An 18,517-nucleotide genomic window follows, 5' to 3' on the forward strand; every position below is an offset into this window, starting at 1 on the left:
ATGGTGATAGTAAGTTATTGAAAAGAAATGGATTTAATTTTTTTTCTTGTTGCACAATTTTGTTACTTCCTGAAACGAAGTGTTCGTTATTGCGACGGATTGCTACATTTGTTTTCAGTGCCGTTTTTTGCATGGGATGGGTCGGAAAGTAGGAGATAGGCAAGTTTGCCGGATGTTGACATTGGTGCTTTCCGTTATTAAAAATTCATCTTCGCGGGTGAGTCTTAGGAAGTCGGGAGGACCGCCGTCGGCGGCTAGGAAGGGGTGTTAGTCTCCCCTACTTTTATTGATCAACCCCCTTCCCAGAGGGGCAGACAACCCCCTTTAACAACACACGCGTTACACTGACCTCCAAACATCACGTCACATCGCTCCCTCCGACGATCCCATTTCGGACTTGACCCATTAAACACTTCTCATTAAGCCGTTGGTTTAAATAGCGTAAACGAGCTAGAAAAACCTTCTTAATCTTTGAAACATTATGTCCAAAAATGGTTGGTCTCACTGATTTCTCGTTCCTTTTTTTAGACATAAAGGTTTAAGAAATAATTAAAATATAAATGGGATTTCAACCCTTAAACTTTTTCACCGCCGAACACGGACAGTAGCTGTACATCTGGACCTACAACTTTCACGGTTATCACATCATAAACTTTTATCAAAAAGCGGAATCTATAAGTTTTATTTATAACCACGGACACACATAGCCACGAACACACACTACACGTACAACATAATGCTGGAACTAAAATTGTTTGAATTTACCTGCTATCTGTACAAAAGTTATATATTTAACAATGTGATAGAACAAACAAATATCTGGTAGAAGACTGTCAGTTCACGGGGATAGGGAGAGGAGCCTCAGTATTTAGGATAGTTGGATTATTGGTTCGTTTAAATCCAGGACGTTTATACTACTTATTAGCCGAAGATCGTGAGTTCGAATCCCGCTCGTGCCATTGACTTTTTTATCTCAACTAAAAACCTTAATTAATTGTAGTTTTGTATTACTATTTTTTCTAGAATTTTTATGTGAATTACGTGTTTTTGTGTAAGGAGTTCAGGTCTGCCAGTATATGGTTTATGTTCTGCATTTTACGATGAAAGGAAATTATCTTTTGTATTGTTATACGGTGGTGTTCAAATGTTACTCGTACCATAATGGGTATGGTTTAAATTCCTAAAAGGTCTGATGAGATGGTTGGCAGCTGAGCCCCAAACTGCATAACCAGAAATAAAAAAAATAATGGATTGGAATAGTTCAATAAATCACCTACATAAACTATTTGCAAAAAACCAACCAAGTGAAACGTGGAGCTGAGATTAATATTTTCTAGTGTTGGAATAAATGGTATCGCTGGAGTAAATTTTCTTTTAGCTTTTTTAGTAGATTTTTATTTTTTGGTCTCGTGGCGTACCTCTTAAAGTTTGTTTCATTCCGATCCTCATGACCTGCCCTTTTAGATATTTTGATCTGTCAGACGAGACTGCATTTATTTATTTTCCAGGGTGTGCTTTTTATTTAGAGACTTTTTACGATTTGTTTTTTAGGAATTTGTTCAACAAAATATGATAAAATATCAAAAATTGATTTTATCTAAAACCGATTATTTCCATAACCTAAGAACGAATGCACTTTATATATATACCTAATTTATATATTTATTTTTTGTTTAAAGGCGTTTTCTATTATTCTTGAGGGCCATGTACAATCCGTCAATGTATAAATCAATCTGGTTGATTTATTTTTGCAAACCATAATTTTTAACGTGTAGTCTACCTTACATGTAAATAAATATTCAGGGTGAGTTTAATTTCGGTTCCTCCCCTATTTGTTATTTATTGGAGCATTTTTGAAAACAAAAGCCAGAGACACGTAGAGTTCACTTTAAAACGTTACATACGTACACACATTTAAAAGGCTATGCAGTTTTTCTTCAACAAAGCGAATCTGACAAAATGCCAATCAAGATTTTCATTTTCATTTTGAAAACGGTTGTTTTCGTAATTAATTGTTACTCAATTACAGTCTGGAAATTGCTTCAGTGATAAAACATCACTAGGGTGACCCTGTTGGAAAAATTAATGAAACAAACTTCGCAAAAGCATGCTTTAGAAATTGATTTCAATTACTGCATTATGCCTGTATAAATAAATTCACTCTCCATCGATAATTGAATTTTAATGTTTTCGTTTTAATTTTTTTTGTTTAATTAGACATATTTATGTCTTTTAAAGTCGTTTTATTTACAACATGGAATTATTAAAACTACTTCGTCTTATTCAAATTTGTTGGTTAATGTCAGAAAACATTTCCGTGTGTTTTTTAAAATAATAAAGTAAAACGTTATTTATGAAAATTTGTTTGGAAATATCGGGAATTTACACCCATCATCAGAAATCTGGTATAGTATTAGATTAATAATTTACCATATCCATATTGCATTTTAAATTTATGACAATCTTGCATCGACAGGCCGCACGGCCAAGATGGAAGAAGGTTACCAGATAGTAGGTAAAAAATAGTAAAAATACATCAAACAATTAGATTTCCAAATAATTAAAAAAAAAACGGCGTATTAAAAAAAAACAATAGGTCACCTACTTCCATCTTAGCTGTGCGGTCTATTCACAATTATTTTTTTAAATATTACTTAGTTCTAATACATAATTGTATAAAAATAAACTTTAATTAGAGATGCAAGATTTGTCAAATGTATTAATTTTTGTTTTACAGGCAGCACGTCCAAGATAGAAGTAGGTTACCTTATGTGAAGCTGCCTGTCGATACAAGATATATCTTTTAAAATATAATTTGATAAAATATAATTTAATATAATATAATAAAATATAATTAGTACATTATTAATAATTAAAAAACAATTAAAACAACAAGATTGCTGATGATGGGTCTAAATTCCTAAAACCCAAATAAATTTTAATAAATAATGTTTTTATTTTATTTTTGTAAAAACTCATGGAAATGTTGTATGGCATTAACAAAGGCTTATTTGTTATAAACGTATAGCTTACTTTTTTCTAATTTACCAGAATTTCTCAGAAATAATCATAAAAATGTTGAATTTTTATAAATAAGGTTTTCATATTATTAATAAACCTTCCAAATATAGAAATTATCGTTTTTTTGGAGCAATTGTTATACTTTACACTTTTATAAAAATTAAAAGAGCAAGTTTTTTATGTAAAGATAACCAATAGGTTTAGAATTAATATGGAAATTTCCATTGAAACTTTTGCAGCAATAACTGTGCTGTATCGATCGGTATCAATTCAGGAACTGTGTGGAATCCGTTGTGTCGGAGAAGTGGCGGCGGTGTTGCGATCCGAACTAGACTTGGCATCATGTCAGAACCAAATTAGCACAGAACTCCGGTTAATAGCCGTAGCGAACCGAGGAATCCAAAGAATCTCAAAGCCCGAATAACCTCTTTTCAAATATGTCGACGGCGTGGGAGCAATTAAACGTATCCGACGGCTTTTGACGACTGGTATTTAGCATTAGTCAACGTTTTATTTCAATTCAGCTCTGGACATGTATTATAGGATTTAATCCTGTCCAACGTCCTTGTTATTTTTATAAAAGCTTAAAATCCGTTTATGAGATTGCTTGGACTGAAAGAATGTTGCAGTGAAAATATGGCTTGAAATAAAATAAATAAGGGGTGAGATGTGAGTATTTATTCGATGAGAAAAAAATCTGTTCATTTATGCAACATCCCGGATCTCAGAGCCACATGGGACCTTCAGGTTGATATTTTTTCCGATATCACAATCTCCGTTCAGATTAAAACGAATCACCAATGATAATAGAATTATAGAATAGACAAATCATCTATCAGAGTAAATTGACAATTCGATCAATGTTTTTCTTGTTCGAATATTCCGTCCTTTCAGCCTGGTTAATTTACACTAAATATGGCATTTCATCATCTCCCAAAACACCCGGATAATTTTCCCACTTTGGAGAGTTCTCGGTTAGATCTACATTTGATCATCCTTTCTTAGCTAGTCTGCTCTGTCAAGTGCGACATTTAGTTATCTTAAATTGGTGGAGTTAACTATAATCAGTGTTAGAGGTAACGGGCACTTTTTCATTCACGAACAGTCTGAATGATTTATTTACCTTGACCCACTATATTCCACAGACGGAGACAACCAAAAACACATTTTTCATAAAAAGTAGTCTTTATTTTTTAAAACAATATCGATTTCGGGGTGCTGCCCTCTCCCCATCTTCAGCTGTTATGAATGCCCAGTTTCATGAAAATTCAGACTTATTTCGTGATAAATCATATTTTGAACACATTTTATTACACTAAAAGAAAAACAACACATAAACCTTCCACTGAACACACGGCTCACAGACCGACCAGTGAGAGTAGGTAGACCAGGTTGACCGAAGACCAAACTACATAATTTGAAAAGCATGCATAATTTTGTTGATTTTTATAAATCGATTTTATTTAAAAAGCTTGTTGTTCCTGATTAATTTTGTCCGGATTTTTCAATATTTTATCCGCTATTTTCCCTCGTTCCAGATGATCTAGCCTTTTGTTTCGGCCTGACACGTTCCCTCCCCCCCAAGCCATCCTCACACGGAAACTTCAGTAATATGTTATAGTTTGTTACTTTCCTCCCAAGACCCACTTTTGTGATAATTTATTTTATGGACTTCAACGTGCGACTTGTAAATTCATACATGCCCAATGGCTGACTTTTGGACGTGACTTTAAGATGCGCCGAGGCGGTCAGACGACAGTATTTTTAACGAAATGGAAATCCACTCGACTTATACGCCATTTAACAGTAACCATTACGTTGACAATAAACTAACGATTAGTGCTAGCACGGTAACATGAAAAAATGATGAAAAAGGCAACTACGGGGGTATCTATGGTTGATGGCATTTAAATATCACGACCTTGACTCCTCTGAATGCTGGCTTTTAATAAAGTGGTAATTGCAGAAGACTTAAAAGCACTATTGTTATTAAAGATAAATTGTTTTTTCAAGCCAGAAATTTGTATTATTTTAATTACTGGTAATAATAACAAAACTAGCATCAAGTTGTTTTCAATTGTTTAATCAAATCATTTGTAACAAAAAATATGTCGGAAGAAATTAATATTTTCTGGTGTTTGGAATATAGTAATATCTTAAGAAGTAATATACCTTTCCTTTCCCTAATTATCCTCGTCTATATAATCTGGCCGAACTATTACCCATCGTCGGCTCCTTTCACCTCAAAGAAGCCTACGCCTTATACAAAAATGTCTTTCTATACCGACTTCTTCCCCACCCCATCAAAATCCAACGTATATAAACATAAAACAACAATATCTCACTGGCACTCTCAACACGACACGCAAGAATGGCACAATCACAAACACTTAGAGTGAGTAGAAATACTTTGATTGAATATAAAAAATACGTTTTGCACTGAATAAATTCACTTTTTTCCACATCCTACATATATTTGTTAAATTTAAACATTTAACATGTTAAATTACCATTAAAATCAAAACTTTCGACATACACATATCTACTCAAACTAATTGGATGTACGGGTGCCAAGTATATGGATCGGCGAAGTATTCCAATATTCAAAGATTACAAAGTATTCAATCCAAAATTTTAAGACTAATTGTTTCTGCCCCTTTTTATGTAAACAATAATACACTTCACAGAGATCTTCAAATCCCAACAGTTTTTTCATCCATCAAAACATATTACAGACGTTTTCATAGTAAATTACAAAATCACACCAACACACAAATACGATTACTCCATTCTCCACAATTACCACGTAAACGTCTGAAAAGAGTATGGATAAGAGACCTCTTAAATGATTAATATCATTTCATTAATCCTGAGCGGCTGCCAATGGGTAGCTTTCTCTATAACGCCCATAATGCCAAACACATAATCTGCTGGTTGTATATAATACATGTACAATTGTAGATACAAATAAATGAAGTAAAAAAAAATTTAAACAATGTTTGTAAATCCCAGGCCCTGAAGATGATCTCAATAAAGATCGAAACGTTGGCACGATAAAGAAAATTTTTTTCTAAAACCTACGTCACACCAGACCGCATCTCACGATCTCAGAATAATTACGATTATAATGTTGATCATTTAAGGTTTAACAGAGAGGTTTCTTTTTCAGTGGGATGATTAACCCGAAGTTTGGCCGTTTCTGACCATCCTGGCCCGCCTATCTTTGCTTAGTTTAGCCTAGAATTCACGTTTTAACATTTAGTCATATTCAGTAGTTAATATTTAGCCAGGGTTATAAGCAGGACGAAGCGCCAACCCTAACCACTAGTAACCACGAATGGCTAGAATAAAGTTCATCACCAATCATCAGCAACATGTCTTTTTAAGGTCTGTGAAATGATGAAATTGTAGTTTGTTCATTTCGCTGCTTTCGTTTAACAGAAGGCGTTTTACCTTTCGCTACCTTCAGAGGTGGGTAATTCAGTATGGTTGAATAAAACAGTTTGTGTCGCCATGACAACTACGTCGATGAGGTTTCTTGAGCGAATTTATAATTGGTGGTTTTTGTTGTCTAGCCTTTCCTACTTATATACCTAACCAACCAATGAAAATAGGTGAACGTCAAAACACATTTACCTGACGAAACCAAGCGAGGATAGACAAACCACGATTAGCAGAAACGACCACACTACAAATTAGTTTATAGTTTGACAAAATCTAATTGTTACTAACATATGAATTGAAAATTGGTGGGTTTAGACTAGTAAAACGCGTTTACCAAATTAAACCAAGCGAAGGCAACCTACGATGATCGGAAACGGCCAATCTATAAATTATTTTAAAGTTTAATAAGAATCTAGTAGTTGCTAATCTATGAATGTTCGAAGTGTTGGTGTATTCACCCTATTAAAAAAATAAATTCTACGAGTTTCCAAACTTTCTTTATAAAAATGTTGTTAGACTGTTTGTTAAAGAAATTATTCCTATTCCACTACAAGTATAGGTAATTCTTTTTGTTTAATTTTCCTTTTCTTATTTGGTGTCTAAGTCTACCCTGGTTGGAATAAGATTTATTTTGCAGCGTTAGAACAGGAGCTTTCGTATTAGTTCTTTTCTTATGGATTTACCGTGTTGCCAATAGGAAAAAAAGACGATGGAAGATTTGTGGTGTTATTCCGACCACTCCATTTTACACAATCTACCCTAAGGTTGCATTCTATCTCAAAGAAAAAGAAGGAAAAAATAGAAGATGAAAAACGTTTCACCTGATGGACATCGCAATCCTACATATTCCGCAAACTAAAATTTTGTTTCTCTGTGGTGATGTTTGACTTCCCAGGTAATGAGGATAAAATCTTCGAATTTCAAGTTCACTTAGTTGTACAATATCACTGTATGCTGAACGAAATTATGGTGCTGATTTTTAAATCAGCTGGTCTTTAGAAGGTTTTATAGAACAACTATGTGAAGTCAGGTGAAAATTTAATATTATGAGGGTTTGAAAATGTATACTATGGTTTTTTGTAAAGTACACGGGGTATAAAAGAAATATATTCTAATTCCGTTAATCTCGGATAAGACATTTTAGCGTTTATCACTTAGTTAAATAGGGTACCGTTTGAAATGTATCTTTCCTTGGAAAAATATCTTTTCTCAAATCCACACTGTTTTCTTATATTTAACGACAGAATAATTTGTTGAGGCGTAATTAGAAGAAACTCACCTCCATCGGCGTAGGTTTCGGAGCCGTAGCCGTCCTGAAGACCGTTCGCCCATGTCCCTTCGTACTTGGCATTACTTGTCGAAGATTGTCTGACGCCGTAACGGCCTTTAAAACCCTGGGTCCATTCTCCTCTGTACATCCATCGACCCCTCGACTCAACGCCCAAACCGTGCCTTTTACCGTTTTGCCACTGGCCCTCGTACGCACTCCCACTGAAACAAAAAACAACATTGGTTACAACGAAGTAAAACTGTCCTATGCTTTCTTCTTTCCTGTTTATTTAGTGGTTTTTCCTTTTTATTTTCTGGAAGTGGCGTGAACCTGTTTTCCTTTCTATTCTTTTTATTTGTCCGCAAAGGTTCCAAAATGCATTGCGGACAAATAAAAAGAATAGAAAGGAAAAGAGGTTGTTGAGTTCATCATTATCCTCTTCACTCCCAGAAAATAAAAATATCTTTCTAAGCAGTGAACACTGTTTGCTTTTTAAAGGTTGTTACAGCTTAGAGTAATGTTATAATGGAATAAAATCATAATTTTTAATAGTCAAAACAGATTTTATAGCAGATTATCGTCAACTTTCGCCTACTTTCGCCCTTGCGATTTGTTAACAGTAGCGATGGCCATTTAAGGATAAAACATAAAATATCATAAACGTGTGGTGAGAGAAGGAGGGAAAATATAGATTTATAGATGGATAGACAGTTAGTGAGGGAAGGATAGATATTTAGATAGATAGAGAGATAGAAGATATATAAAAAATGAGAAAGGGAGGGGGAGAGAGAGAGAGAACGAGAAAGAGAGACAGAAATAGGGAGAGANTATATATAGTGTGATGTGTGTGTGTGTGAGTTATTGTCCACGAAATACATTTTTAAAAGTTATTACTCAATATTATTGTTCAACATAATAACATTGACGTAATACAAAATCTGAAGTATATTAGAGTAGTTGAGTGCAAACTAACTCTGAGAAAGCCAAATTAACTCAATAAGATATTCAACGTTCAAATTTCTACAAACTTGACAAACTGTCTAACTAAATCACTGCCCAAAGATGTTGCCTTAACCAGACTTTCTTCGTGATTGGACCACACCATCAGAGACCCGTTTGGATCAAAGGACAAGGCAAAATACTTAAAAACTGGAAAACGCTCAAAGAAGAATGTGAGATGAAAAAAAGATTCAGCAAACAGGAAGAAACTTAGAAATGATAACTGGTTTGATGACAAATCCGTATAAGCTCGAGGGTTGTTTATCTTAAACGAACAAGGCACCCGCTAATTCTGCAAAGATGCGGGAGAAACTCTGACAGATTTACTGCTGCAGTTAAAACATTTTAGAACCAACCACACAGCCATGGAAATATTTAAAAGATGTCTGTGGAGGTGCTCAGATACAAGAGATCTTGATAGGCACGTACGACTTTTTCCTGGGTCGAACCACAACCATCTTTCAAGCCGAACAAACGTGTGCACATAAAATAAACAACTCAAAGGTGCAAAGATAATAGTTTGTTTAAAAGCCTAACGATCACCTCAAAACTTGTCTAGAACGGCAATACCTTACAAATAGCTTAATACTGAAGTGGGCCCCCAGGTCATGAAGGAAATACAGGCAAGGAGGCAGCAGACACACTAATTAAAAAAAAGCCTTGGAACGACTCATAAGGCGAAATCCATTTTGTGGCATTAACTATGTCCATATTAAAACAGAACTGGAATCTTAGGGAAACAAATATTGGAAGTAGAAACCAGGCGTGAGACTACATACATGGTACTACTAAGCAACAAGACTACTCCAAAAACAACTCAACGGGAGAAAAAGGAAATCCTATCTAACAGGAAGGAATTAAATAGTTAACTGGTATATTTACAGGACATGCTCAAGTAAACTACCACCTTAAAAAATGGACTGACAACAGATGATATCGATTATGTCTAGAAGAGACGACCGAACATATCCTATCTGTCCACAATTGTTAGGTAAAGGCTATGTTATCTGAGAAAACAGGTCTTGAGGCCTGCAGATCTTTTGATACCATACCCTGAGAAGAATTGTCCACTTCATAAAAGAAATAAAAATCTTTCAGAAATTCTATTAGAAGAGATCGACACAATAGACGAAACTTTATGTGCTAAGGGGAGAAATCCCTACGACTCCAAATAGGGAGAAAAAAGACCGTTTGTATACCATATGGATAACGATGTTCAAAGTTCAGACTTTTTGATAATCAAAGTTCACACAATGGTATGTCTCTTTTTTATTTATTATTATTTTTATTGCTCAGACGTTTTTATTTCAATCGTAACTGTCCCTGCGATGATAAAGCCATTTGAAAATTTTATGAAACATGGAAATTTAGCAACTCAGGATAAATTGGTTAGTTAGGTTTAATAATGAAAGCAATTACTTTTGCGTTATTTAATCAAGGACGGTTTCGAGTTTGTAATTTTTGAAGAATTAATTTCAATTGGGGTTTTTAATATCACGGTCTGACGAGCCTCGGAAAAACGCACGTTTGGACCAAACATTCATTCTGTAAAATTTAAAATGTAAAGTACAGTATTGATAGTTGAAATCCTGTTTTGACAGACGGAGACTTACTTTTAGGCCACAGCATACGTATGTGCCCTGTATGCAGATTAATGTTGCTCCAAATAGGGCGCGAATAAATATGCCATTTGATTTCTGGTGAAACTGGTGAAATTCTTTATATATAGATCTTTTATTTACTGCAGGTAATCTTGTTGTACACACACTAAATTTGGTGGTAGATGTTTTAATTGTTTTGTGAGAATGTATTTATAAGCGTGAATGTGTTTAGTACAACAGCGTTGATAGCGAAACGTGCAATTGTTTATGAGTATAAAGGATAATTGAGGAATATCGAATCGAAATAAATAATATAATGAAATATGCGTGAATGTGTGTGTGTGTGTATTTGCTACAAGAGTTTCGAAGGCATAATATCAACTACCCCCTTGTCCCTCAATCAGTCTAGGTGTTGTAAGTATAGGTGTCTATATGCTTGATAAAGGGTAATGGAGGAATATCTAGTACATCATCAGGTACTTGAGTGAAATGTATGTAAATAAGAGGGACATTATTTTTAGAATGAATGATCGAGTGAGTGCGTTTAGGTTATAATTGCACGCATTAGGAGCTAAATGACCGCGCTGTAGATACGGTACGAATTATCCACCCCTAAGGGCGATTTCGGTCACCAAAAACCGAAGAGGGTGATTCTCGTGGTATGCCACGAGAAGTTATAGGCTAGGTTCTGCACATGTACATACATACACAAGTGCATGTGCAGGCAGAATTGAGCCGATAAAAATAGAAAAAAAATCGCTTCCTGTTTTTTCATAATAATTAGTCGACCCCGTTGAAAAAAATGCGGCAAAAACATGCATTTTTGTCCTCTTGCTTGTTGGAACAAACGTTCCTTCTGAAAGCTACTTAAACTTATAACTGTATAAATTATGCTCTACAATGTAACGACTGAGAATTCGTTTTTTTTACATTTTTACTGATTCTAGAAGCCATTAGAAACGATAAACGCAATAAATCGCTGACAACGCCGAACTTTCATTAGGTTTTCAGTTTGTGTTTTCTTTTCTGTAAATTTTTTATTCTATATATATTTTTGTACATTTATTTCAATAATACGCAACTTCATTATTAATTTTAAAACTTTACTTGTATATATTCTAGTTCACGCTTTTATTTATGTTATGTATTCACTTATGTTTGAAAAATTTACTGACCATAACTCGAAATTTACCCTATAAAAAAGTTTTACCTTATCAAGATACTACAACGTACTTTTTTGAAATTCTAGGAAATTATCAGGAATGAAATCTTAGAAATTAGTCGGCATCAGTTTCTAGATTCAAAATTATGAGCAGAAAATTCAATCAAGTATGACTTACCGCTAGGATACTTCATTGACGGTAGTCAATTGAAACCAACCGTTTAATAGAATTTTTTTTCATTTTTATTGATTTTTACACCTTTAAAATAATTATAAAGTAAAACTGCAAGAACAAAAAAATTAACATGAGAAACACATGAGGAGATCCTGTAGAAGAAATAAATAATGACTTCACTTTTTCAATTTTTTTTTGTCACAACGTAGGATATCTAGTTTTCATCGGCATTTCAATCGACTGTAAGGATTATCGGGGATGTTATAGGAACTGAACTGATGGACCAAGCATTGGGATGTGTGGAAAGGGTTTGATGGAATTTTATAATAGGCTTTTGCTCCTTCTGGAACAAAGGCATACTAAGGTCTCGGTGAAGGATGAGGTTTGATAAATAAAAAGAAGAGTTAACAATTTTTCTTAGGAATTTTGATTGGAATCTTTGACGCACTGAGATTGGATTGCTTGTTTGACCCCCAGAGTTCGGTGCGGTAAGCTCACAAAAGTTTGAGAACAATGAAGTATATCAATGTTTTGTAGTTAAGTGGAAGCGTGGATCGTCTGGTGATTAGTGGTGTGATAACAGTTTTTAACGTCTGTTTAGTTCGGTCGTATTAGTCTTGTATGCAGATTCCAAAAAGTAGTTTGTTCAGGTGAAGTCCCAAGTACGGAAGGTGTTCGACAGGGGGTAGCGAAATCCGGTTAAAGTTAACAAGTGCTAGTGTTATTATTGTACTATAATTGTATTTTAGACAAGGTAAGAAGAAAATGTTGGGATAAAAATTAATAAGGAGAATAATTATTTTACGTGTTCCACTTTCATAACATTTTGTCAAATATTTACATATTATTTTGATACGGAAAGGAATTGAAATCAACATTCCTACTGTAAATTCTGTGATCAAGAGGCGACTTGATTAAACGCTTTGTTAAATTAAAAGCGATAACGATTTTTACTGAACGTCTGATGGAGAGCGATTTCTTCAAAGTGACTTTTCTAATTAAAATTAATTGTGTTATTAATTAATAACGTTAGGGTTTAGGGTGGACCACGATCCTTCGATACAGTTGGCATCAGACGGCAGGATGGGGTCATGTAGCCTAGTTGGCTGGTGGACATTCCTTCATTATTCCTAGAGCTCGGTTCTATTTCGGTCAAGTCGACAACAACAGCCATTGTAAGCCGAGGCCTATTTTATATCGATATAACAATTTAGAAAGGTATCGACTGAAATCGGCCTGTAGACGAGCGAATTCCGTTGGAAATTGTACGGAAGGATATATTGGATAATCTTATAACGAACGGGTCAGGACCTTTTCAATCGACATGGAGCCAAATTGGGGAAAAATTGCGAAAGTAGAACTGAGGAGTTAATGGAACGGTGGAGATCAACAATGTTATGACAAGTAAAATCCCAAAACTCCAAGATGTCTTCTGAGGTACATAGAAAATTGTTGGATCGAGATTTCTGTTTAACCCAGATAATTAAAATAAAACTGTAAAAACTTGTAATATACTACAAGGAAAATATACGCTAAATGCAGAAAAGAGAGAAAACACTATAAATTTGAAGACAGAATATATAACTATCCTATATGAAAATAAATACGATACTTGGTATAAATGTATATAACTAATTGATTCAAACGTTAAAAACAATAATTTATCCAGTTAAAGGTATTTGAACCACTGCTTCTGAGTGATGAGAGACAACTAAAATTCAGAAGACCAATGCATGCCTGCATCTCACAAGGGAGCATACTTGGCCCCATCCTGTGGACCTTCATTACCACCTTGACAAATATGACGGGATAAGTTCAAACAAACCAATAAAAATCCTCTCTGACCACAAAAATAAAAGAGAAATAGGTATGAAATTCCAAATTTACATAAAAAACTATGAAAACACGCTTCCAACGGAAAACGGTGATGCTCTTCGGTAATTAATTTACCTAGAATTCAAAATTACAATTAACTCAACACACTTGGTCAACCCCGTTTTTTCAAAATAGAGGCTCGAAGGGAGGTAAAACTGTATGCCGTTGGATCCGACAAATTCACTGACTACACCTCACACCACCACCCCTTTTTGCACCTCCTGGTATGTCACGCGTATAAGGTTTGAGGTCGTCCTAATATCTCCAAAGAAGGCGGGAGTGTGTAGGGTGCAAGTACGGAGGCGGAGGTGCAAAAGTCTATATGTTCTCTCTCAGACCCATGAAGGGGAGCGGGAAAAGTGTGAGGCGGTCCCAATATCTCCAAAGAAGGTGATGAGATGGATGTGAGGGCGAGGCCGTGGTTCAGAACAGGCCGTTCTTATCTACTTATATTAATTAATGTTAGAAAGTGTTAGACCTTTGAATTAAAAAAAAAATATATTAAACCGCTGCTTCTGAGAAAGGTAAGGCAATGAGTAATCGGATATTAAACCAATACAAATCGAATGAGGCGCCTCACGAGGGAGCATTTTTAGCCTCATTCTGTTTGCCATTTAAGCGGGGAACACACTTATCCAATGCAACGCAACGCGACGCTACCCGATGCTACCCGAGGCCTTGTCTCGTTTTGGTAGGGTGTACACATCAAGGGCATGTACGGACAGCCGTACAGCGTGTATTACAATCGCAATTTTGAGCAAAACTGTGTAATAAATGGTTAGTTAAATATTATAAGCAAGTCCATGAAATAAATTGTTAGTTAAATTTTATGAACAAAACCATGTAATAAATTGTTAGTTAAATTTTATGAGCAAATCCATGAAATAAATTGTTAGTTAAATTTTATGAGCAAAACCGTCTAATAATTGTTAGTTAAATTTTATGAGCAAATCCATGAAATAAATTGTTAGTTAAATTTTATGAACAAAATCGTGTAATAAATTTTAGTTAAATTTTATGAGAAAATCCATGTAATAAATTGTTAGATTTCATTCTATCAATAAATGGTATTCCGGTGTTTTAATCAATTTTCTGCTAAATCAGTAAAATTAATTTAAAAAAAATAAAAACAAATTTTTAATCTCGCTTAATTTGGTTTATTTGAAATAAGTATGATGTTGCGTGGCATCGGCCAGATGTGCACGGGGTAATACAATCTTATGGAAAATTGAACTTTGGATTTGCGTTGGGCAGCATAGGGTAGCGTCGCGTAGCGTTGTATCGGGTAAGTGGGATCTCCGCTTTAAATTGCTGAGGTTCCTACAGATCCAAACACCATTTCCACTTATGCGTATAACACCGCAATTTTGCCTTCTAATCTGAATGCTATCTAAGCAACCTCCAAAATACAAGATCATCTTGAGCTTATCAAATATTGGCGTAAAAGTAAAAGATAAGATTGAGAAAAACTGTGTACTTTTACATTGATAAAATACTTACCCTTCACTGTACATCAACAAAAAGGACTACTGACTTCCACTCAAGTCAAAGATACTTACTTCGATTCAAAAATATTAACATATTTTTAAATGGTTAGGTATTGTATAAATTGAAACATAAGATTTAAACATAATTATAACCAAAAACTGACTTGAGTGATTGTAAATATAATAAATTTACGTTCATTGTGATTGGTAAAGGTAGTTTGTTATCTGGAGATAAACTCTAATAAAAATTTTGATGATCAGTACATAAGAGATAATCCAGTCAAATACTTTTCTCTTTATTAAAATATTACTTTGGAATTAATATTTTATTTGTAATATTTCGACAATAATAAACTATAAAACAAAGATATTTCATGCTGGAATACTAAACGATATTTATCGTATGACTAAACAGATAATCTTAGCGCAAATTTGTTGTTAATGGCGTTGGGGATAATGGGCGTTAGGATCACGTTGTAAATTCTCCGTGTCAACAAGTCCCTGAAGTGAGAGATTGATTAAGAAAATCACGAAGCAATTTTCGCCATCACTAAATATTCGTAAGTCCTCGGTTATATTATAAGTGATATTGTAATAAATTGAATGAGGCGTTCCTTCGTTTAGCTTCGAATCCGTTGGCAAGATGACAGAATAAATAGGCTAATCATACCTTCACTTTTAATTTACGTTTTGTTCTCGCATTTTAAAATAGATTTCTCAAATTTCGTTTTACAACGGCAAAACTTTAAACCTAGATTACCTTTTCCTATACATATTTAATTACTTATACCGTGTTGGCAAGTGTTAATTAGGTAAACCTTTTCGGTTTTTTTTTAGAAAATTTGGAAAAAGTTTTGGAAAGAAAAAAATCTGTATTATTATTATTATCATAGAGGGGACTTACGGATTCGAATCCCAGCACAGTTCATGGGTTTGAGAAAGTATAAGAATAATATAGAAAATAAATTAAAAGTAAAATGACCCTGCGACCCTCAACGGGTAGTTGATCTTGAAATCAGGACATAAATTATTTTAACTTGCTGTTAATAGGATTATAGTTTAGAAAGGAAAGCGTTAACAAACAGCAAATCACCGAATATTTTATTTAATAATCACAATTGAATCCCAACACAAGACGCAACATAACTGAAGACTTGGACAACTACGATGCCTTATAAGACCGAAATATATCTTCACCGTCAAAACCTAACTAACCCAACGGACTTTCCAAAGTGGTGCTTCCAAAAGTTCCACATCATCCTCTCGATCCATCCAAACCCTACTGGCCAAGATCTCTCTACACTTGCCCATCCGAGAACCTACCACATGACCTCTAGACCTCCTAGCTATTTAATGCAATAAATTTATTTATAACTAACAGGCTACAAATAAATTATAGAAAATCCTTTCGTAAATGAATGGACACCTTCAAAAAGTTTCAAAATTCAAAGACTTCTCTACTAATCCCTACATTAATAGGGGTGCACATCCGATGTTCTTTCAAAACTCTTATTAGAAACGTGGTCATATGGTATCTCTTCTCAAAGATATGCTCAGGTAAGAGTGCCCACTCTCACCTCGACACCCAATAATGACGCATCTACACAGAAAACAAACACTCTGAGCCCTGAAGATGATCTCAATAAAGATCGAAACGTTGGCATGATAAAGAAAATGTTTTTCTAAAACCTACGTCACACCAGGCCGCATCTCACGATGTCCAANATTGGAACATGCAATAGAGACGAGACTCAATAGTGCGTTGGCCAAATATAAATGAGTATTAAAAAAAAGTTTGTTGTTCATTCCTGAAGATGATCTCAATAAAGATCGAAACGTTGGCATGATAAAGAAAATGTTTTTCTAAAACCTACGTCACACCAGGCCGCATCTCACGATGTCCAAATAATGAATAAACAATATACAATCTACAAAATGTAATATCATCGGCAACAATGCATTTATGCTAATAAAGTTATTAAAAAAAAGTAGGGTTTGCAAATAGGGTTTTGTGAACCTTAAATCGTAACCTTTCACCGGACAAGTTAAAAAAAAATCGCATCTGGTCAATTTTATTAATTTGACCGATCAATTCCCTTTGGGATCGACTCTGTTCCACGGCTAAATTGCAGGTTTGTGTATTTCGCCCCCTTTTGTCCATAACAGTCCGTCCACATTTTTTATTACTTTAGGAAGCGGCCGGGATTTAGAATGCCTTTTACATCTCTGAAAATGTGTCGTCCGTAAATCTCGCAGGACAACCAGGACCAACCACGTACATAATGCTAAAATGTTGCTAATCAGTACCATGGAGGTATTCATAATTGTTTTGTTGGCTAAAGTGTGCAAACATACTTGCCCCTTAGTAAAATCAAGCTGTCAAGTTTTTAGAACTGTTTTGCACTACAATTACATGTGATCATATTATATAATTTGAATATATACGTACACNAGACTCAATAGTGCGTTGGCCAAATATAAATGAGTATTAAAAAAAAGTTTGTTGTTCATTCCTGAAGATGATCTCAATAAAGATCGAAACGTTGGCACGATAAAGAAAATGTTTTTCTGAAACCTATATCACACCAGACCGCATCTCACGATTTTTAATAAAGATCGAAACGTTGACACGATAAAGAAAATTTTTTTCTAAAACCTACGTCCCACAAGACCGCATCTCACGACGTCCAAATAATCCTTAAAAAAGTTTATGATAAAGACAAGGAACAATTCATTCAATTTATCCCAATTATAAAAATGAATAAGTAAAACTTTCCTAGTTTTGGAACCTTCAGAACGTTCAAAGATTTGTTGGTCCAAGTTCGCGACAAAAAATACCTTTCAACTACTACAGTGAATCTATTTTTATTTTCCAATTTTGGGACTAATCAAATTAGGTATTTGGTCTTATACTTATTATCACAACTTTTCTCTACATTTTTGACGAGAATAGCTGTTGATTGATTTTAAACAGTTAGTTTGTTGTCAAAAAGTTTTGTTATTTATTTTTTTAAAATCATTTCTTTTGTTAAGTTATCATAATAAATAGTTTGAATTTTGCATGAACTCATTTTTCAATAAAGTGCAGTTAAAAGGTGAAAAAAAAAATGGTGGTTAGGAATATGTAAAAGCGTTCGCGTTTAAATGGAAATAAACACATTCGTGTAATTACTTTTTTACAATATTTATGTTGCGTGTATTTTACTCAATTTTTTGGTGTGTTTTCGTTAATTGATTAATACATTTAAAAAAACTAATAAGCGATATGCTGGTAGCTATTGACAGTTTGTCAAATTTTGGCATGGGGTGTCTAAAATTTATAAGGAGGTTAGAAAGAGGAGAGAGGAGGTTTGGGGTTGAACGAATTATCTGAACGTTGTGGCCAACTTCATTATTAAGTGGTGGCCAAGTTTCTTGCTTAGTGTCGAGAAGAACAGGGGCAAGTTTTTTATATTGATTTCCATCACAGACCAGAAGATAAGC

At 34.3% G+C, this 18,517-nt stretch overlaps 1 protein-coding gene across 2 annotated transcripts in view; it reads right to left on the reverse strand.

The window, feature by feature from the left end:
• The window catches only part of LOC106665688 (junctophilin-1), an 86,473-nt gene that overhangs the window by 32,446 nt on the left and 35,510 nt on the right, over window positions 1-18,517 (reverse strand). For both annotated transcript variants that reach the window (XM_014392305.2, XM_014392307.2), the window contains exon 2: window positions 7,745-7,956. In XM_014392305.2, coding sequence (XP_014247791.1) covers window positions 7,745-7,956 — 212 coding nt within the window. The remainder of the gene's footprint in view (window positions 1-7,744; window positions 7,957-18,517) is intronic.

Source organism: Cimex lectularius, unplaced genomic scaffold (genome assembly GCF_000648675.2).
Source record: "Cimex lectularius strain Harlan isolate CLEC.00 unplaced genomic scaffold, Clec_2.1 scaffold83, whole genome shotgun sequence".
NCBI classification, from domain to species: domain Eukaryota; kingdom Metazoa; phylum Arthropoda; class Insecta; order Hemiptera; family Cimicidae; genus Cimex; species Cimex lectularius.